The 21866-nt window shown below is 46.0% G+C and overlaps 1 protein-coding gene across 3 annotated transcripts in view; it reads right to left on the reverse strand.

The window, feature by feature from the left end:
• The window catches only part of LOC124031891, a 54901-nt gene that overhangs the window by 952 nt on the left and 32083 nt on the right, over window positions 1-21866 (reverse strand). The window contains exons 23-34 of one of the 3 annotated variants that reach the window (XM_046343684.1): window positions 17686-18236; window positions 17271-17398; window positions 16888-16924; window positions 14990-15063; window positions 14695-14740; window positions 14297-14340; window positions 13921-13996; window positions 13521-13692; window positions 12974-13038; window positions 12496-12678; window positions 11975-12152; window positions 10919-11209 (exon numbers count right to left, since the gene is read on the reverse strand). In XM_046343684.1, coding sequence (XP_046199640.1) covers window positions 11025-11209; window positions 11975-12152; window positions 12496-12678; window positions 12974-13038; window positions 13521-13692; window positions 13921-13996; window positions 14297-14340; window positions 14695-14740; window positions 14990-15063; window positions 16888-16924; window positions 17271-17398; window positions 17686-18236 — 1739 coding nt within the window. In that variant the 3' untranslated portion in view covers window positions 10919-11024. Of the gene's footprint in view, window positions 1-10918; window positions 11210-11974; window positions 12153-12495; window positions 12679-12973; window positions 13039-13520; window positions 13693-13920; window positions 13997-14296; window positions 14341-14694; window positions 14741-14989; window positions 15064-16887; window positions 16925-17255; window positions 17399-17685; window positions 18237-21866 lie in introns of all 3 variants that reach the window. The other 2 variants (XM_046343685.1, XM_046343683.1) reach the window with 2 other exon arrangements.

Below are 21866 nucleotides of genomic sequence, written 5' to 3' on the forward strand. Positions count from 1 at the left end.
AGAGTATATGCATATGATTAGTATGTGTGGATAGAAAACACTCTGACGTTTCTAAAACTGGTTAAATCACGGCTGTCGACGACATCCGATCCTCGTTTGCTAAGTCAAACGACACCGCTGGTTCTGCTCACACTGCCCTACCCTGTGCTCTGACCTCTTTCTCCCCTCTCTCTCCAGATGAAATCTCGCGTCTTGTGACGGCCGGCCGCCCAACAACCTGCCCGCTTGACCCTATCCCCTCCTCTCTTCTCCAGACCATTTCCGGAGACCTTCTCCCTTACCTCACCTCGCTCATCAACTCATCCCTGACCGCTGGCTACGTCCCTTCCGTCTTCAAGAGAGCGAGAGTTGCACCCCTTCTGAAAAAACCTACACTCGATCCCTCCGATGTCAACAATTAAAGACCAGTATCCCTTCTTTCTTTTCTCTCCAAAACTCTTGAACGTGCCGTCCTTGGCCAGCTCTCCCGCTATCTCTCTCTGAATGACCTTCTTGATCCAAATCAGTCAGGTTTCATGACTAGTCATTCAACTGAGACTGCTCTCCTCTGTATCACGGAGGCGCTCCGCACTGCTAAAGCTAACTCTCTCTCCTCTGCTCTCATCCTTCTAGATCTATCGGCTGCCTTCGATACTGTGAACCATCAGATCCTCCTCTCCACCCTCTCCGAGTTGGGCATCTCCGGCGCGGCCCACGCTTGGATTGCGTCCTACCTGACAGGTCGCTCCTACCAGGTGGCGTGGCGAGAATCTGTCTCCTCACCACGCGCTCTCACCACTGGTGTCCCCCAGGGCTCTGTTCTAGGCCCTCTCCTATTCTCGCTATACACCAAGTCACCTGGCTCTGTCATAACCTCACATGGTCTCTCCTATCATTGCTATGCAGACGACACACAATTAATCTTCTCCTTTCCCCCTTCTGATGACCAGGTGGCGAATCGCATCTCTGCATGTCTGGCAGACATATCAGTGTGGATGACGGATCACCACCTCAAGCTGAACCTCGGTAAGACGGAGCTGCTCTTCCTCCCGGGGAAGGACTGCCCGTTCCATGATCTCGCCATCACGGTTGACAACTCCATTGTGTCCTCCTCCCAGAGCGCTAAGAACCTTGGCGTGATCCTGGACAACACCCTGTCGTTCTCAACTAACATCAAGGCGGTGGCCCGTTCCTGTAGGTTCATGCTCTACAACATCCGCAGAGTACGACCCTGCCTCACACAGGAAGCGGCGCAGGTCCTAATCCAGGCACTTGTCATCTCCCGTCTGGATTACTGCAACTCGCTGTTGGCTGGGCTCCCTGCCTGTGCCATTAAACCCCTTCAACTCATCCAGAACGCCGCAGCCCGTCTGGTGTTCAACCTTCCCAAGTTCTCTCACGTCACCCCGCTCCTCCGTTCTCTCCACTGGCTTCCAGTTGAAGCTCGCATCCGCTACAAGACCATGGTGCTTGCCTACGGAGCTGTGAGGGGAACGGCACCTCAGTACCTCCAGGCTCTGATCAGGCCCTACACCCAAACAAGGGCACTGCGTTCATCCACCTCTGGCCTGCTCGCCTCCCTACCACTGAGGAAGTACAGCTCCCGCTCAGCCCAGTCAAAACTGTTCGCTGCTCTGGCCCCCCAATGGTGGAACAAACTCCCTCACGACGCCAGGACAGCGGAGTCAATCACCACCTTCCGGAGACACCTGAAACCCCACCTCTTTAAGGAATACCTAGGATAGGATAAGTAATCCCTCTCACACCCCCCCCCTTTAAGATTTAGATGCACTATTGTAAAGTGACTGTTCCACTGGATGTCATAAGGTGAATGCACCAATTTGTAAGTCGCTCTGGATAAGAGCGTCTGCTAAATGACTTAAATGTAAATGTAAATAACAGAGCCTGTGTGTCATCGAAAAGCGCAAGAAAAACTGATCACTGAAAACTGGAAAAAGTATCAATGCGCCACTTGCATGTATTGTTTATGGGAAACCAAATTACATGGGGCCGAGATTGCAAGTCCTACAGCTTCCACACGATGTCGCCAGTCTTGTCAATTGCCTGGGCTTTGTTTCTTGGTCAAACGAGTAAGAGAGAGCCCATTCCTTCCGGTCTCCGACAGGATGTTTTGGATGAGAAATTTTCGACCATGAGTTCAAGACGTGGAGCTATTGAATACACATCGCCCCGTGATCAATTTGACAGATTATTAACGTTTACTAATACCTAAAGTTGGACGCTGTTTTTTCCTGGATTGTGATACAGTGAAATAATCTGTCTGTAAACAATTGTTGGAAAAATTACTTGTCATGCACAAAGTTGATGTCCTAATCGACTTGCCAAAACTATAGCTTGTTAATTAACAAGACATTTGTGGAGTAGTTGAAAAACAAGTTTTAATGACTCCAACCTAAGTGTATGGCAACTTCCGACTTCAAATGTAAGTACATTATTTTCCTTCAGAGGTGAATGTATTAAACCAGTTGCCGTGATAAGTTTTTTGTTGTGCATACTCCTCAAACAAGTGTGGTATTTTTTTCACTGTAATAGCTACTGTAAATTGGACAGTGCAGTTTAGATTAACACACATTTAAGCTTTCTGCCCATATAAGACATGCCTATGTCCTGGAAAGTTTGCTGTTACTTACAACTGTCATGCTAATCACATTAGCACACGTTAGCTCAACCGTCCCGGTATAGGGACACCAATCCCGAAGAGGTTTTAAAAAAGGTAATGAAAGATTATCACACCTACTTACAGCAAAATTGTAAAAAAATGAATTCTTAAGGTTTCACGAGAAAATTATAAATGATGGTGTTCAATCAATTCATCCCAAATGATGAGGAATAGCCCATCGCTACAGTAGAATCACATCTGTCACAACAGTAGTAGACATTCTCATTAAATGTGACTTGTATAGGGTGAATAGAAAAATATCTTCGGCAGCGAGAAAGAATCACAGCCATAGCCTACAGTTCGATCTACAGTTTTCAAAACATTTCAATACTATCGCGCAACATGCAGGAGTAGGCTAAGTTCAGTTCGTACCAATACCAGCTACACACACAGCACACAATAGGGATGGGGGGAATTGACATGTGAGTTGTTTCCGCGGGCTACGGTCACACTTCCTCAATTCAACAACTATCAAATAAAAAATACACCTATAAATTCCACCTCAAAGTTTTTTCCTTCACTATTTGACTGAATAATTCAACTTCTGTCGATTGTGGGAAGAAAATCTATCCATTTCTCCAACTGTTTATTTTTGTAGACAAACAGAAATCCCAATGAAGAGAATATATTTATTTTGTGGTATCCCGGGAGGTCTGCCCTGGGGTTTGGTGACAGAGGGGAGGTACGTGCAGCAATGTTGCCTCCCGCTGCTGGAAGTACACAGGCTGGCTGGGCACCCTGACACTGATGGCCCAAAGTAGAGGGAATTAGGGGAGAGTGCCAACCAGTTGTGCAGGCCACATAAAGGGAGCACAATGGCACACCGCAAAGAAAACCGAGAGAGAGGCAAGGAGTGAGCCTACGGACGGGAAGGACTGAGCCAAACCTAAGTTATTTTGTTGTTGACTAGTAAAGTTGTGTTTTCTGACTAGAACCTCCCCGTCTCTGTGTTCATCTCTACACGCTCAACCCAAACACCCCGCGGTTTACCAGATACGGTGGAGAATGCGGGCAACTCCGTAGCTTTGGGCGCCGTGGGAGCGCAACTCATGACTCCAATATTAGCAGGCAGTGTTTAGACTGTCCACTTTGAAGAGCTGAGACAAAATGGCTATATAAGGAATGGAACATATAGGACCAGGTCCCCGCTACCATTATAACCTATACAGCTGTCAAATGTGGGCGCTAACAAGCAAGAACTGAGATGGAAAGATAATGGTGGAGAAAGGTCAAGGGAAGCTATTTTCATATAGAGGGAGGGGACTCTATACATTACGCAAAGACAGAATACTATAAAGGCAGGACTCTGTAATATGAGAATTTTGTCTTTTCCATGGAAGGGCTTGGCTATGTTACATCTGTAATAAAGTCTAAATTGAATTCACAAGTTCCGGTATCTGTGCAAATATTTGACTAAAGATATTCCATAACAGGGTCAAGCGTACCGAGATTACCATGGAGGAACTGGTGGCTCAGTTTATCCCTCAGCCAGCAGAAGCAACAGGCGCTAGAGGAGCAGCGACAACAAAACCTCAGACTGGTAACGGAGGTAGCCCAGTTGAAGGGTGGGATGGCTCAGGAGTCTAGAGGAAGATGACGTGAAGATGTATTTGTGCACCTTCAAGAGGATGGAGCAGAAGGAAGGATGGCCCAAGCGGGCCAGCCTTTTGGCACACTGTCTCTCCGGGAAGGCCTACATCGACTTGAACGCCGACCAGACAGCAAATTATGAGGGACTCAAACGTGAGATCCTGAGCCATTATAGATTCAGCCACGCACGCCGTGCACAACTGGTCCAACACTGGGACTTTGACTCCACTATCTCCCCCCGTGCCCAGATGAGCAACCTGGTGTGCCTTGCCAAGGGCTGGCTACTGATCAAAGTACCATCGAGCCCAATAATCGATAGGGTCGCCCTGGATAGTTATCTTCGGGCCCTCCCCTGCAAGATAAGGAAATTGCTGACGGTGGAAACCCACCAGAACACCCAGGACCTGCTAAAAGAGGCCCGGATGAAGAGAGTGGACTCGGGAGGAGGAAGAAAAGCACAGAGAGGAGAGGGGCTGAAGGGGGCCCGGATAGAACCGGCCGTGAAGCGGGAGGGTGACCCAAACCGACGACAACATCCACTGCTGGACCTAGATCTGAGGTGCTGCTATGAGTGCGGTGAGCCAGGACACCTTGCATATTGTTGCCCTGGCTGGGAGGAGTCCATGCCCTCCGCATCCCCCCAGCTCCGGGTAGACCCGGATGGCGAGTTATGTCACCTCCTGTTCGGTGCAGACCCCTCCAATTTTTCCAGTACGAATCAATGGCGTCGACACCAGCGCTCTGCTGGACTCCGGCAGCATGGTGACCCTGGCCCAACCACAGTGGCTCACACGAGAGGGAAAAGACGAACCGGGTGACGAGGAGATGACAGTGTCATGTGTACATGGGGACACGACGAGGTACCCAACCGTGCCGGTGCGGATAACCACCCCAAGCGGGGAGTGCTAGATGCGAGTGGGGGCTGTTCCTAACCTGCCTAGTCCCTTTCTCCTCAGTAGAGGACACGGGAATCCTCACGTGCCATTTGGGGATTGCCCAGTTAGAAGACCCCAACCTCCAGAATGAAAGGGACCAGGTAGTCACGGTGGACAGCGCACTATCAACCAGGGCAAATGAGTGGCACTACCCCCACTTCACCATCAAGCATAATTTATTTTATCAGGTCGTAAAGTACAATGGGGAGACGAAAGACTTGTTACTCATACCCACCCAGTATGTTAGAACTGTCTTGCAGCTCACCCACACCCACCTGCTCAGGGCACACTTGGAGGGCGCACCGTGGAGGACTACTGCCGTACCTGCCTGGAGTGCCAGATCACTGCTCCGAGGGCACATTATAGAAACCGTTTGGTTCCCTTGCCAGTTATAGGGGTGCCATTTTGAGCAGGTGGCGATGGATCTGCTGGGTCTGTTGGTGAAAACCGCAAGGGGACACCAATACATCCTGGTAATCATGGATTAAACCACCTGGTATCTGCAGGTGATCCTGCTACGCATGGGCGGCAGCGCAAGGTATCACACAGGAGCTCAGTTATTCAGCCAGGTGGGTATTCCGCGGGAAATCCTGACGGACCAGAGCACTGCGTTCATGTCTCATGTAGTGAAAGATGTCTGCAATCTTTTACGAATCAAACAGGTGAGGACCAGTGTGTATCATCCACAAACAGACAGGCTAGTTGAACACTTCAATAAGACCCTAAAGCAGATGATGAAGAAGGTCACGAGAGAAACGGAAGGAACTGGGACCAGCTGCTGCCCCAGTTGATGTTCACAAGGTACCCCAAGTGTCCACTGGGTTCTCCCCCTTTGAGCTTCTGTATGGCCGCGGACTGCTGGGCCTAGCCAAGGAGGTCTGCGAGGACCAACCAAACCCCCCCCCCTTGCAGCGTGGTGGAACATGTGGAGGACATGAGGATGAAGGCGATTTGGCCAGTGGTGAGGGAGCACATGTCCTAGGCGCAACGCACCTAGGAACGTGTATACAACTGGGGGGGCCAACCACGAGAGTTCCACCTGGGTGAGAAGGTCTTGGTGCTGATCCCCACAAAGGAGAGCAAAATCCTGACTATGTGGCATCGTTGAGCGGGTAGGCGACGTCAATTATAAGGTCCGCCGGGCGGGGAGGAAACCCCTCCAGCTTTACCATGTGAACCTACTGAAGTGGCACGCATGAGAAGCGCTGTGAGCAACATGGACCTGGCCACAACAGAACCCACCCTCTGTCGAATATTCAATGGGGCAAGACCTCAGCCCGCCCCAACGACAAGCGCTCTTGAGAGTTGGTCCAGCAGAATACGGCCGTGTTTTCTGAGGTGCCGGCGGCGTGCACAGATCTCGCGGAACATCATATCCACACACGTCCTGGAGAAAAAGTGCGTAAAGAGACATACCAGAAGCCCAGAGGGCGGCGGTCCAGCAGGAACAGGGCTCCAGCAACCTTTCAGCGACTCATGGACCGCGTCCTGCGCCCGCACTGTGAGTACGCTGCTGCTTATTGGGATGATATAATCGTGCACAGTGACAGTTGGGAGTCCCATCTCTGTAGGTTACAGGCGGTGGATGTGCTAAGGGATGCAGGGCTGATCGCGAACCCCCAAAGGTGCAAGCTGGACTACGCCGAGGTGGAGTACCTGGGCTATCGAATAGGGCGGGGTAATGTGAAAATTGCCGCCATTAGGGAATGGCCAGTCCCCCGAACCCAGAGGCAGGTGAAGTCGTTCCTGGGATTACCAGGCTACTACAGTCGATTTGTACCTAACTTTGCCCCAATAACTTCTCCCCTCACCGACATAACGAAGGCACGCCTACCCCAGAGGGTGCGATGGACGGATGACACAGAGGCAGCTTTATAGGCCCTGAAGGATGCGCGTTGTTAGCACCTGGTACTCGTCGACGAAGACTTCTAAAAAAAACTCCTGGTCCAGACAGACGCGTCTGACACGGGTAGGGGCCGTCTTGTCCCAAGAGCAGGGAGGCGAGGAGTTTCCCCATCATGTATGTCAGCAGGAAGCTCCTCCCAAGGGAGAACTACTCCATTGTCAAGGAGTGCCTCACTGTGAAGTGGGCGCTGGACACCCTCAAGTATTGCCACCTCAGGAGGAAGTTCACCCTAAACACTGACCATGCCGCGTCACAAGTTGTTTTCTGTCATTACAGCAATTTTATTTCGGTCATCCACAGGTTGGGGGCCCAGCACAGCAATGCTGCCACCCTCTACAGAGATAGGCAAGGAGTGAGCCTATGGAAGGGAACGAAGCTCCCAGAGGCATCGAGCCGAATCTAGGAAGGACAGAGCCAAACTTAAGTTATTTGGTTATGTTTATTTTGTTGCCAAAAAAAGTAATGTTTTCTGACTAGAACCTCCCTGTCTCTGTGGTCATCTCTGCAAGCTCACGCAACACTGCACGGTTAACCACAATATATATATACAGTCGTGGCCAAAAGATTTGAGAATGACACATTAATTTCCACAAAGTTTGCTGCTTCAGTGTCTTTAGATATTTTTGTTACATGTTACTATGGAATACTGAAGTATAATTACAAGCATTTCAACAGTGTCAAAGGCTTTTATTGACAATGATATGAAGTTGATGCAAAGAGTCAATATTTGCAGTGTTGACCCTTCTTTTTCAAGACCTCTGCAATCCGCCCTGGTATGCTGTCAATTAACTTCTGGGCCACATCCTGACTGATGGCAGCCCATTCTTGCATAATCAATGTTTGGAGTTTGACAGAATTTGTGGGTTTTTGTTTGTCCACCCGCCTCTTGAGGATTGACCACACGTTCTCAATGGGATTAAGGTTTGGGGAGTTTCCTGGCCATGGACCAAAATTATCGATGTTTTGTTCCCCGAGCCACTTAGTTATCACTTTTGCCTTATGGCAAGGTGCTCCATCATGCTGGAAAAGGCATTGTTCGTCACCAAACTGTTCCTGGATGGTTGGGACAAGTTGCTTTCAGAGGATGTGTTGGACCATTCTTTAAACATGGCTGAGTTTTTAGGCAAAATTGTAAGTGAGCCCACTCCCTTGGTTGAGAAGCAACCCCACACATGAATGGTCTCAGGATGCTTTACTGTTGACATGACACAGGACTGATAATAATATAATAAATATATGCCATTTAGCAGATGCTTTTATCCAAAGCGACTTACAGTCATGTGTGCATACATTCTACGTATGGGTGGTCCCGGGGATCGAACCCACTACCCTGGCGTTACAAGCGCCATGCTCTACCAACTGAGCTACAGAAGGATGGTAGCGCTCACCTTGTCTTCTCCGGACAAGCTTTTTTCCGGATGCCCCAAACAATCGGAAAGGGGATACATTAGAGAAAATTACTTTTCCCCAGTCCTCTGCAGTCCAATCCCTGTACCTTTTGCAGATCATCAGTCTGTCCCTGGTGTTTTTCCTAGAGAGAAGTGTCTTCTTTGCTGCCCTTCTTGACACCAGGCCATCCTCCAAAAGTCTTTGCCTCGCTGTGCGTGCAGATGCACTCACACCTGCCTGCTGCCATTCCTGATCAAACTCTGTACTGGTGGTGCCCCGATCCCGCAGCTGAATCAACTTTAGGAGACGGTCCTGGCGCTTGCTGGACTTTCTTGGGCGCCCTGAAGCCTTCTTCACAACAATTGAACCGCTCTCCTTGAAGTTCTTGATGTCCCGATAAATGGTTGATTTAGCTGCAATCTTACTGGCATCAATATCCTTGCCTGTGAAGCTCTTTTTGTGCAAAGCAATGATGACGGCACGTGTTTCCTTGCAGGTAACCATGGTTGGCAGAGGAAGAACAATGATTCCAAGCACCACCCTCCTTTTGATGCTTCCAGTTTGTGATTCAAACTCAATCAGCCTGACCGAGTGATAATAATAATAATATCTCCAGCCTTGTCCTCGTCAACACTTACACCTGTGTTAACAAGAGAATCACTGACATGATCATGGTCAGCTGGTCTTTTGTGGCAGGGCTGAAATGCAGTGGAATTTTTTGGGGGGCTTCAGTTCATTTGCATGGCAAAGAAAGACTTTGCAATTAATTACAATCACTCTTCATAACATTCTAGAGTACATGCAAATTGTCATCATACAAACTGAGGCAGCAGACTTTGAAAATTAATATTTTTGTGTAATTCTCAAAACTTTTGGCCACGACTGTACAGTACCAGCCAAAAGTTTAGACACACTTCCATTCAAGAGTTTTTCTTTATTTAAAAAATGTAATACATTGTAGAATAATAGTGAAGACATCAAAACAATGAAATAACACATTTGGAATCATGTTTTGATTTGTTAAAGAAGGCACCCTTTGCCTTGACAGCTTTGCACATTCTTGGCATTCTCTCAACCAGCTTCATGAGGTAGTCACCTGGAACGCATTTCAATTAACAGGTGTGCCTTGTCAAGTTAATTTGTGGAATATATTTCCTTCTTAATGCGTTTGAGCCAATCAGTTGTGTTGTGACAAGGTAGGCGTGGTATACAGAAGATTTGGTAAAAGACCAAGTCCATATTATGGCTCAAATAAGCAAAGAAAAAAACTCAGAAAATTTCAAGAACTTTGAAAGTTTCTTCAAGTGCCGTCGCAAAAACCATCAAACACTATGAAACTGGCCCTCACAGGAAAGGAAGACCCAGAGTTACCTCTGCCCGAGAGGATAGGTTCATTAGAGTTACCAGCTTCAGAAATCTTCAATTAACTGCACTTCCGATTGCAGGCCAAATAAATGCTTCACAGAGTTCAAGTAACAGACACATCTCAACATCAACTGTTCAGAGGAGACTGCGGGAATCAGGCCTCCATGGTCGAATTCCTGCAAAGAAACCACTACTAAAGGACACCAATAAGAAGTGACTTGCTTGGGCCAAGAAACACGAGCAATGGACATTAAACCGGTGGAGATTTGTCCTACGGTCTGATGAGTCCAAATTTGAGATTTGTGGTTGCAACCGCCGTGTCTTCGAAATGCAGACTAAGTGAAAGGATGATCTACGCATGTGTGGTTCCCACCGTGAAGCATGGAGGAGGAGGTGTGATGGTGCTTTGCTGGTGACACTGTCAGTGATTTATTTAGAATTCAAGGCACACTTAACCAGCATGGCTACCACAGCATTCTGCAGCGATACGCCATCCCATCTGTTTTTTGTGCTTAGTGGAACTATCATTTGTTTACAGGACAATAACCCAACACACCTCCAGGCTGTGTAAGGACTATTTCACCAAGAAGGAGAGTAATGGGAGTGATGCATCAGATGACCTGGCCTCCACAATCACCTAACCTCAACCCAATTGAGATGGTTATGGATGAGTTGGGGCACAGAGTGAAGAAAAGCAGCCAACAAGTGCTCAGCATACATGGGAACTCCTTCAAGACATGCATTCCAGGTGAAGCTGGATGAGAGAATGTCAATAGTGTGCAAAGCTGTCCATCAAGGCAAAGGGTGCCTACTTTGAAGAATCTCAAATAGAAAATATATTTAACACTTTTTTGGGGGTCACTAAATGATTCCATGTGTTATTTCACAGTTTTGATGTCTTCACTATTATTCTGCAATGTCAATTATTATTCTACCATTTTTTTTTTTTTTTAACAAATAAAGACAAATCTTGGAATGAGTAGCTTTGTCCAAACTTCTGACTGGTACTGTATATATTATTTTTTGAAAATGTGTCAGAAGGCCCATTGGTGCAGTATCAGCCTTGAATCTTACCTCTAAGGCACTCGGTCTCTGGGCGCGGAGGCCAGGAGGCTTGCCAGTGGGAGTAAGGGATGGGAGAGAGGGGAGGGATGGGGGAGAGGGATCCTTAGCTTTGCGGTCACTCTTCCTCCCAGGGGCGCTGTAGAAGGAGGAGGGCTGGAAGCCCGCGCTGCTGCGAGGGTGTTCGGGGGGGCAGCTCCAGGGCAAGGGGTGAAGAGGGGCCGCTGGCAGGGGAGGCGGACAGGGAGCCCAGCGGGGTGAGGAGCGACCGGGGTAAGGCTATCAGCGACCTCTCGGATGCAGCTATGTGGGGGTCAAAACACAACCGCAGATGCTCAGACAGCTGGCCAAGGTATTTGAGGTCAATAGTACAGAGATACTTTTCCTCATCCACTTCCAGTAAATATGTTTTATATCTACTACACCCCTCAAATTCACATCTGGACCTTGAAGCCAGTTCCACTTCTTTTTATTATTATTCCCCTCTAATCAGGAACTGATTTAGACCTGGGATACCAGCTCGGTGCAATTAATTATCAGGTAGAACAGAAAATCAACATTTCTTCGGACTTCGCAGGGTAAGATTTGAATACCCCTGTACTACACCGAAGTTAGTGTTCGATTCAATCCGTAGCCCTGAAGACCTGCGCTACTGTTCCCATGTTGGTCGGAGACTGCATTCACAGTAAACGCTGCATATGTAGGCACAATCGCAAATTACCTTTAAATTGCACTACAGAGCTGATCTTCAGTGCAACAGATTGAATTAAGTAAGCCCTTAGGTTTCTTAAAGTGATTGCACCAGGGATAAATAACTAAGGGGTGAATCCTAACGAAGTCCAATTTTCACTTAGTCATGCATTGATGTCAATGAATAGGAGAATAAGTGAACATTTTCCAGCGATTGTGTAGTGCCAACAAAAAAATAATATGATCATTTTTTTCAATGATTGTAGACAGAACCACAGAATTTGAATCATTATATGGACAGAATACACAGGTGAAAACCAGTTTCAACTGGTCCTTGGTTGGTGTAGGTGGGCTGAGGTTGCCGTGGGTTTGCCTTACCTCTCATCCTCTCGATGGCAGGCGGGGAAGGATTGAAAGAGGCCAGCCGGGCAGCCCAAGAAGACTCTTTCGGTACATTCGTCTGTTCCTTGGCCGGGGTGGTTGCCTTTTTCTTCTTCACCTCGACAGCCTCTTGGCAAACCTTCTCGATCTTTTCCGCTGGTCCGATGGAGCGCTTCTGTAGGGAGAAAATAATCCCATAACATACTTTTATTACAAGTTGGTCATGTAAAAAGTGGTAAAAAAACAACTATCCATTATTTATTCCACTGCAACTAAATGTATTGTGATCTGATTGATTTTAGTCTGCCATCTAAACTAAAATATAACAATGTAACTGATTTCACCTTTATTACTTACTACCAAACAAAAAAGTATTATGTCTAGGAGAAGCATAACGTGAACTCGGGGATAAATTGCCTATATTATTTAATGAATACTTTATTTCATTATTCTATTTAAATCAGTAATACAGCCTAATCATGAGGAAAGGGCATATGTGTGAGCGAAGAAAGCAGGACCTTAGGAGCTGGCGGCTCTTCAGTCTCTGATTGGCTGGCGCTGTCGGGCTCCCTGTAGCTCTTGCCGTTGGTGGCGGCGGCTCTCCGGGGCCTCCTGGCTGCTTGACTGGTCCCTGCCGCCACCAGTGCCACTCCACTGTTCTCTTTCTGCTCTACACTTCTCTCCTTCACCCTCTGTCTCTTCTGAAAGGCGAGCATGACACACTGTGGCCAACAGAGGCAATGCTGACTGATGCAACCATACAATTCCACCCATCACTCACCCATTGATTTGGATGGGGAAGCCCATTTTAGGAATCCTATTTCTAGGTTGCAACAAAGCAGTAGTAAGGATGAAAAGTTGATTAAGTCACTTTGGATTCTAAGGTTTCAAGATACAAGGCTGGTTTCCGATTCCCCATCCCTTCTACCCGAAGTGTGCACTAGCTCATTGAGATTCCCCCTCGTTGATTTAAAACCATTGGATTGTCAGTCTCACCTTCTTTGGCTTGGCTTTCTCCTTCACAGGCTTGGGTGAGCTAGGTGGTAAGTCTGGGGACTCATCTAAAATAGAAAAGAGAGAGAGATAAGGTAGCGGCAGGTCGCCTAGTGGTTAGAGCGGTGGGCCAGTAACCGAAAGGTTAGGTTGCTGGATTGAATTCCCGAGCTAACAAGGTAAAAATATGTAGTTCTGACCCTGAACAAGGCAGTCAACTCACTGTTCAACAGTAGGCCGTCATTGTAAATAATAATTTGTTCTTAACTGACTTGCCTAGTTAAATACATAAAAAATATTAAAAGGGTGTAGGCTATGATTGACTAGTGAGTTCACTCAACGCAACAGACACAGACTGATTAAAACTATAGGACCAAACCATACAGTGCTGGCTTGGATTTATTCTTTTCACATTGTCCTTACATTTCCAGCACAGTTCCAGCAACTATGGTGGATGCTTAACCAGGCCAGCCCAATACAGTTTGGCTTGGCTCGGTTAGGTTTGGCTCAGTAGTGTGGAAAGGTTAAGTGACGTATCATGTGAGCGTACATGTGGTGTTGGGGGCAGGGGGGTGGAGCCGGGGCTGACGGCTGTAGTCGATCACTTTGGGCTTGGGCTTCCTGCTGGACTCTTTGAGCCAGCTGATCTCCATCATGGCGTCTGTGTCTGTGTCGCTGAACAGGTGCTTCTTCACGTGGCGCCGTGGAGCTGCTACCTGGGACTGCAGCGACAATTCAGTGAGGTGCACACACACATGGGTACACATACGCAGGTTTACAAATGTATACATACACGCACACAGTCTCACACACACACACCCGACAAGAGTACAGACACCTTCACACACCGAGATAAGAGAACCACACACACACACAAAAGGAGGCAATCTCCATCTCTCCATTCAAAAGTTCTCCCATCATATTGTGTCAATTAGTGTTTGCCTCCATACCTTGACTGCTTGGCCCTTCTTGGCAGTGCTGGGGAATGCCCAGGAGTTGTGAGTAGCACTAGGGGAAAAAACGGCACTGAATCACATCACATTGACATGAGGGATTATTTACCGCAACACTAGAAGACACTATTACAACACAGATGAGACCCAGGGTCTTTCTCAATTAATCTGTCCTTGATTCCTAACATCCTATCTCCTTGCCTCCATCTCAACCATATTGTAAGAGAATCTCCCCAAGGTCCCTCCCCATGTCTTCTCCAATGAGTTTTGAGAAGGAGGCGAGAAGAAAGGATACAAGGAATCAAGGAAAGACTAATTGAGAGAGCCCCAGTCAGATGTAACCAAATGAGTACTGCCTTCAAATAGTTCCTACCTGCTATCAATGGCAGAGGTGTCCGAGGACATTTTCCCCTCCCCCTAAAGAGAGCAGAGAATTAGAAACCATCATCCACCTGTGCATGAGAATACTATATGGAATCATTTCAAATATCTAAGCTGTGCTTGATTGAGCTTGCCTGTTGCGATGGAACCAATTGAAAAGGCCTGGGTTCAAATGCTATTTTAAATCTTTCAAATACTTCCAAGTATTTGCTGTAGCCTGCCTGGAGTGCTAGGTGGGTGGGTTTGCACTTTGGTGATGTTTCTATTGGTTCCATTGCAACAGGCAAGCTCAAACCAGCACAGCTTAGGTATTTGAACCCAAGTCTGCTAACAAATAGTAGGCCTAATTCATTAATTGGATTTACGTAGATCAAATATATATTTATTTACCCCAGTGGTCATAGATGTATCAACTTTGAACGCAAAGACATCATCTCTACACAAAGAAACAATGGATGAAATCAACAATACCATTCACAAACAGGAAATAAGAATCAACATTTTAGGCATGGGATCAGGACAAAATAATAAAACAATTATTATTTTGTCTAAAAAGAATAGGTCAGTTTCTAGATTTAGCTAAATTCATTTTTCAGACAAGTTGTCATGGGTTATCAGATATAAGATACACTGGTTGTGTTGCAGCATGGGGAGAATTTGAATGAAACTGGACAAAAATAAATACCCTTGTTGTTCTGCAGAGGGCTTCTTGGAGTTAGTGTAGGACTTCATATATCCTGGGGCTTTTGCCGTTCCCACCTATGAGGGAGAGAATTCAGGCACTAGCTTGTGAACGCATGAGGGGAAAACACGTCTTATGCAACCCTAACAAATCCTCCAAATCAAATAGTATTTGTCACTTGCGCCGAATACAACGGGTGTAGACCGTCCTGTGAAATGCTTACTTACTACAAGCCCTTAACCATCAATGCATTTAAAAAAAAAAAGTTATTGTTAAGAAAATATTTACTAAAATAAATTAAAGTCAATGTGCGGGGGGGGGGGGGGGGGTACAGATTAGTTGAGGTAATGTAGGTAGGGGTAAAGTGACTATGCATAGATAATAAACAGTGAGTAGCAGCAGTGTAAAAATAAAGGGGGGTGTCAATGCAAATAGTCCAGGTGGCCATTTGATTCATTGATCAGCAGTCTTACGGCTTAGGGGTAGAAGCTGTTAAGGAGCCTTTTGGAGATAGACTTGGCCCTACGATACCGCTTGCCATGCAGTAGCAGAGAGAACAGTCTATTATTTGGGCGACAGGAGTCTTCGACCATTTTTTGGGGCCTTCTTCTGACACCGCCTAGGATAGAGGTCCTGGATGGCAGGAAGCTTGGCCCCAGTGATATACTGGGCCATATGCACTACCCTCTGTAGCGCCTTACTGTCGTATGCCGAGCAGTTGCCATACCAGGCGATGATGCAACCGGTCAGAATGCTCTCGATGGTGCAGCTGTATAACTTTTGAGGATCTAGGGACCCATACCAAATCTTTTCAGTCTCCTGAGGGAGAATAGGCGTTGTCATGCCCTCTTCACAACCGTCTTGGTGTGCTTCTACCATAGTTTGCTGGTGATGTGGACACCAAGGAACTTGAAGCTCTTGACCGCTCCACTACAGCCCCATTGATGTGAATAGGGGCGTGTTCTGCCCTCCTTTTCCTGTAGTCCACGATCAACTCCTTTGTCTTGCTCATGTTGAGGGAGAGGTTGTTGTCCTAGCACCACACTGCCAGGTATCTGACCTCCTCCCTATAGGCTGTGTCACCGTTGTCTGTGATCAGGCGTACCGCCGTTGTATCGTCAGCAAACGTAATGATGGTGTTGGAGTCGTGCTTGGCCACTCAGTCGTGGGTGAACAGGGAGTTTAGGAGGGGACCAAGCACGTACCCGACGGGCCCTTGTGTTGAGGATCTGCGGGGTAGCAAAACAGTCCTCTAGCGTAGCATCCACGTCATCTCACCACTTCCGTATTACTAGTCACTAGTACTTCCTGCTTTAGTTTTTGCTTGTAAGCAGAAATCAGGAGGATACAATTATGGTCAGATTTGCCAAATGGAGGGAGAGCTTTGTACGCGTCTGTGTGTGGAGTAAAGGTGGTCTAGAGTTTTTCTTCTTCTTCCTCCTCTGGTTGCACAGGTGACATACTGGTAGAAATGAGGTAAAATGGATTTAAGTTTGCCTGCATTAAAGTCCCAGGCCACTAGGAGTGCTGCTTCTGGATGAGCAATTTCTTGTTTCCTTATGGCCTTATGCAGCTCGTTGAGTGCGGTCTTAGTGCCAGCATCGGTTTGTGGTGGTAAATAGGCCGCTACAAAGAATATAGATAAACTCTCTTGGTAGGTAGTGTGGTCTACAGCTTATCATGAGGTACTATACCTCAGGCGAGCAATACCTCGAGACTTCCTTAATATTAGACATCGCGCACCAGCTGTTATTGACAAATAGACACACACCACCACCCCCACTTCTTACCAGAGGTAGCTGTTCGGTCTGCTACCACGTTCTGCTACCTAAATTCATACAATTAAAATGAATATTACTTATTCTGTTTATCAATCAGAAAACAACAGCTCAGGCACTCACCATCGATGGCGGCAACCAACTCTTCTCCAAAACAGATCTACCACAAAGGAAAGAAAATTGTCATTATTACACTATAGCCCGGGATTGAACCCCGGTCTCTGGGGGAAGGGAGTGTGTAGTGCTTTTCACAATGCAAATTGTTTAACATCCATCTGTAATAGGCATTTTATTACATTCTCTGATGAAACTGACTCTACATTTTTTGTTAAAAGATATACACAAATTTTCAAATGGTTGGCCTTAAGAGCTTTTGACAGTGATTTGGTGGTACCCGGAAAGGAAATGTTTGGGAACCGCTGCGCTAGACCAAACTTCTGCACATCATTCTACCATGTTATATGTTCACTTGGTTTTGTTTCCTGCAGTACCTGTTGCTGCAGTACCTGTTGGTGGGTGGAAGGGGCCAGCGAGGGACAGACTCTACAGGGGATTTAATGGTGGTGGATGATGTGCTATTCTCATAGTGGCTGGAGATTAACCTCATCATGGTGCCCGTCACCACCTCCTCTCTCTGCAGAGGATGAGGGGAACATGTGAGAAAGGGTGTTTTATTGTTATTATAACTCCAATATACTATTACTACTACTAAACTTGAGACACTGATAGACCAATGCTATGGAATGGTTATACTACTGTGCCATTGTACAAAAGCAAGGGAGCAAGGTGCAACCCATTGGCTACAGTTCACTGCCTCCATTTAATAAGGAAGCTCCAACTCGGACTGGGACGGGGTATTCAAACAGCTTTGCACCAAGCTCAAATTCGTATTCAATTGCTCTTCACACTCTATATCCTCACCTTGTCTTTACTGGAGTTTGACCCAGTGGCCTTAACCTTGGAGTTTGGTGTTGCCCTCTCCTGTATATCTTTAGCTGGGGTGGGTTTGACAGGGGCTTTCCCTAGGGTGGCTTCAGTTTCCTGAGACTTCTGGCTCTTAGGTTTCCCCTTGGTCTGACCAGGCCTTCCTGCATCCTGCCGTGACACTTTGGCACCTCTCCCAGTGGGCTCACCTCGCTCCTCAGGCCCTCTTCCTCCCTGGGCTCCATCTTGCTCCTCAGGCCCTCTTCCTCCCTGGGCTCCACTTTGCTCCTCAGGCCCGCTTCCTCCCTGGGCTCCAGCTCGCTCTCGGGACCCTCGGTCCTGTGGCCCACCTCGCTCCTCAGGCACTCTGATCTGGACTCCAGCTCGCTCCTCGGGCCCAGTATCCCGGTCCCTCTTGCGGAGGACCTCCTCCAGGCGCTGGGTGAGCTGGGCGTGGAGCTGCTTGTGGCTGACTGCTGACCCAGGGACCGACCCAGAACCTCTCTGGGCAGACGACGGACGCTCCTGTTGCTCTACGTTCTCAAGTTCTGGAGACCGGAGAGAAACACTTTCAGTAAAACCTCAATGTAGACCTTATTCACAGATGAACACTAACATAAACGGCTAGTGCAGGTAGCTAATGAACGGTCGTCTTTTAAAACCATGGCAGACGGCAATGAAAATGGATGAGCACTGTTCTTCTGAGTTCTTCAAATCGAATGATATTGTCTGTGTCCGAATACCCATGCTAGCATACTACATAGTTAAACTGCTTACTATGTACTTATCGTCGCACACAATTTAGTATGTACCATTTAGTAAAAAGTATGCAGTATGCCATGGCCGCAATGCAGTTGCAGCTCCTGACTGGGTGAGTAGGTAGGGCGGGGCCCGAGGCGGGTGAATTTGATCAAATTCAACAGACATGTATCACATTAACCAGCCTGATAATGGCTCATTTCCAATTAGATTGATTTCACTAAACTCTAAATAGAATAGGAATGCAGTTATAGGCCTACTCAGACTGGTTATAGGCAGACTACCACATTCAACCTATACCATAGCCCATCTATCCTATTTAAAAAGTACTGAAGAAAGAAACAGAATTTGGATCCATTTCAACATATGTATTACTGAAGACATAAAGGTCAGTCAATCTGGTAAGTTTCTTCAAGTGCAGTCGCAAACACCATCAAGTGCAATGATGAAACTGTGCTATCATGAGGACCGCCATAAGGAAAGGGAGAACCAGAGTTACCTCTGCTGCAAAAGGATAAATTCATTAGAATTACCAGCCTCATAAATTACAGGCCAAATACATGCTTCAGAGTTCAAGTAACAGACACATCTCAACACTGTTCAGAGGAGACTGTGTGAATCAGGCCTTCATGGTTGAATTGCTGCACAGAAACCGCTACTAAATGACACCAACAACAAAAAAAGACTTGCTTGGGCCAAGAAACACGAGCAATGGACATCCTAAATTGAGATTTTTGGTTCCAACCGCTGTGTCTTTGTGAGACGCAGACTAGGTGAACGGATTATCTCTCCATGTGTGGTTCCCACCGTGAAGCATGAAGGAGGTGTGATGTGCTTTGCTGGTGACACAGTCTGTGATTTATTTAGAATTCAAGGCACACTTAAACAGCATGGCTACCAGAGCATTCTGCAGCGATACGCAATCCCATCTGTTTTGCTATTAGTGGAACTATAATTTGTTTTTCAACAGGACAATTACCCAAAACACACCTCCAGGCTGTGTAAGGGCTATTTGACCAAGAAGGAGAGTGATGGAGTGCTGCATCAGATGATCTGGCCTCCACAATTCCCCGACCTCAACCCAATTGAGATGGTTTGGGATTAGTTGGACCGCAGAGTGAAGGAAAAGCAGCCAACAAGTGCTCAGCAAATGTGGGAACTCCTTAAAGACTGTTGGAAAAGCATTCCTCATGAAGTTGATTGAGAGAATGCCAAGAGTGTGCAGAGCTGTCATAAAGGCAAAGGGTGCCTACTTTGAAGAATCTAACATCTTAAATATATATTTTCGATTTTGATTTGTTTAACACTTTATTTGGTTACTACATGATTCCATATGTAGTTTTGATGTCTTCACTATTATTTTACAATGTAGAAAATAGTACAAATAAAGAACCCCTTGAATGAGTAGGTGTGTCCAAACTTTTTACTGGTACTGTATATAAATTACAGTGGTTCTTCCTTTAAAAGTTGTGTCGTACTGCAGCACACCTCTCGGGCTGCCGCAGAATTCTATGGCACGTTATTTAAGTGTCAGCTATTGCTGCCATTAATGCTAGTTAGTTTGACCACCAGAGGGTATCTTTGAGAAGAATTTGACTGTCTTTAATATTGGCTGTACTTGAGAATTTAAAACCTTTTTTTGAAAGAACATAGTATATGGGATTGATTTTAAGAAATGCATCTTAATGAATTAGATTAATATTATGGTGTTTATTTAATATTCAAAGAAAAACGAAACCCCCAGGGTTTCTGTTAGGAAAATATGGCGCTGTACAACATCATCGGTCAGGAGTAGGCTACTAAGTGACTGCAAGTGAAGAGAGAAATAATCCTAACAATTCCACACACTAATTGTAGGCTAACCAAAACCCTAAATGGAGATTCAGTGAAAATAAACATCTCATTGATTTATCAAGACCAGTCCCCATGCTTGTCTCAGAGCAGTGCAAAATGGTGCTGAAATAGTTGACCACACACGGGTAGACTATTGCTTCAAATCCTATTATAACAATTGGATGACTTTGGGTGTTCCAGTAAGCAACAATTTGTTGCCCTCATTAGACTACTTTATTCCAATATTTCTGTCATTCAGTGATATTTATTCCCATAGTAATTTGTTATGTATCCATCCAGATGTGGTTAGAAAGCGGACTCAGTTAGAGTATATTGTTCTGTTAATATCACATCAATGTTGAATAGAATAATATAATTGTTCAATGATAGTTTTGTACTCATAAATTCATATTTCATGAATCTTGGCTTAACACGTCCATATAATTCACCATTTTACAATACATTCACTCCCATTACAATAAGCTGCCATGTCTTTAACATGAAACAACAACGCAGTGCAGCATCATTTGCTAATTTTCTCATTCTTCAGTTGAGGAATGAATCAGTAATAGATGTCGGAGATGCATGTTGCCAAACGCTGCATAAATATGTTTTACATATGACTATGACTATCAACGTGTAACCGTTTTAATCATTGCGGACTTTTGTATACATTTGACATAGCTCATAAAATCCCATGTTAAAACAGAACGGGGCTGTTCTAGATTCTCCTAGGCCAACGCATGTACGCAAAGCATTAGTACAGTATGTATGGCTTATCATGTAGGAAGTGCATTGGAATGAGAGCCTTGGGGCTACTGACGAGGTGTTAGCCAGCACAGAGAATAAGGGAGAGAGGGAGAGAGTGAATAAACCTCAAGAGATTAATAAACCTCAACATGTCGGCTAAAGCGATTGAATTCAGGAATGCATTGTAGGCTAACCAATACCAAATGGCAATTCAGTGTAAATAAAAATCTCATTGATTTATCAAGACCAGTCCCCATGCTTGTCTCAGAGCAGCACAAAATTATGCTGAAATAGTTGACCACATGTGGGTAGAATATTGCTTCAAATCCTATTATAAAAATTGGATGACTTTGGAAGTTTCAGTCAGTAACAATGTGTTGCCTTCATTAGCCTACTTTATTCAAATGTGTCTATTATTCAGTGATATTTATTCCCATAGTAATTCCATCTAGATGTGGTTAGTGTCACGGCAGTTGAAGGAACTGGACCAAGGTGCAGCGTGGTAAGCGTACATTTTCTTTATTAACTCAAAATGACGCCAAATAAAACACTACAAAACCAAACCATGCAGCTCAAAGGCTATGTGCCCTAAACGAAGTCAACTTCCCATCAACCCAAGTGGGAAAAAGGGTACCTAAGTATGGTTCCCAATCAGAGACAACGATAGACAGTTGTCCCTGATTGAGAACCATACCTGGCCATAACATAGAAATAGAAAATCATAGAAAAACAAAACATAGAATGCCCACCCCAACTCACACCCTAACCAAACTAAAATAGAAACATAAAAAGGATCTCTACGGTCAGGGCGTGACAGTTAGAAAACAGTGCATTTG

Source organism: Oncorhynchus gorbuscha, linkage group LG03, assembly GCF_021184085.1.
Source record: "Oncorhynchus gorbuscha isolate QuinsamMale2020 ecotype Even-year linkage group LG03, OgorEven_v1.0, whole genome shotgun sequence".
NCBI classification, from domain to species: domain Eukaryota; kingdom Metazoa; phylum Chordata; class Actinopteri; order Salmoniformes; family Salmonidae; genus Oncorhynchus; species Oncorhynchus gorbuscha.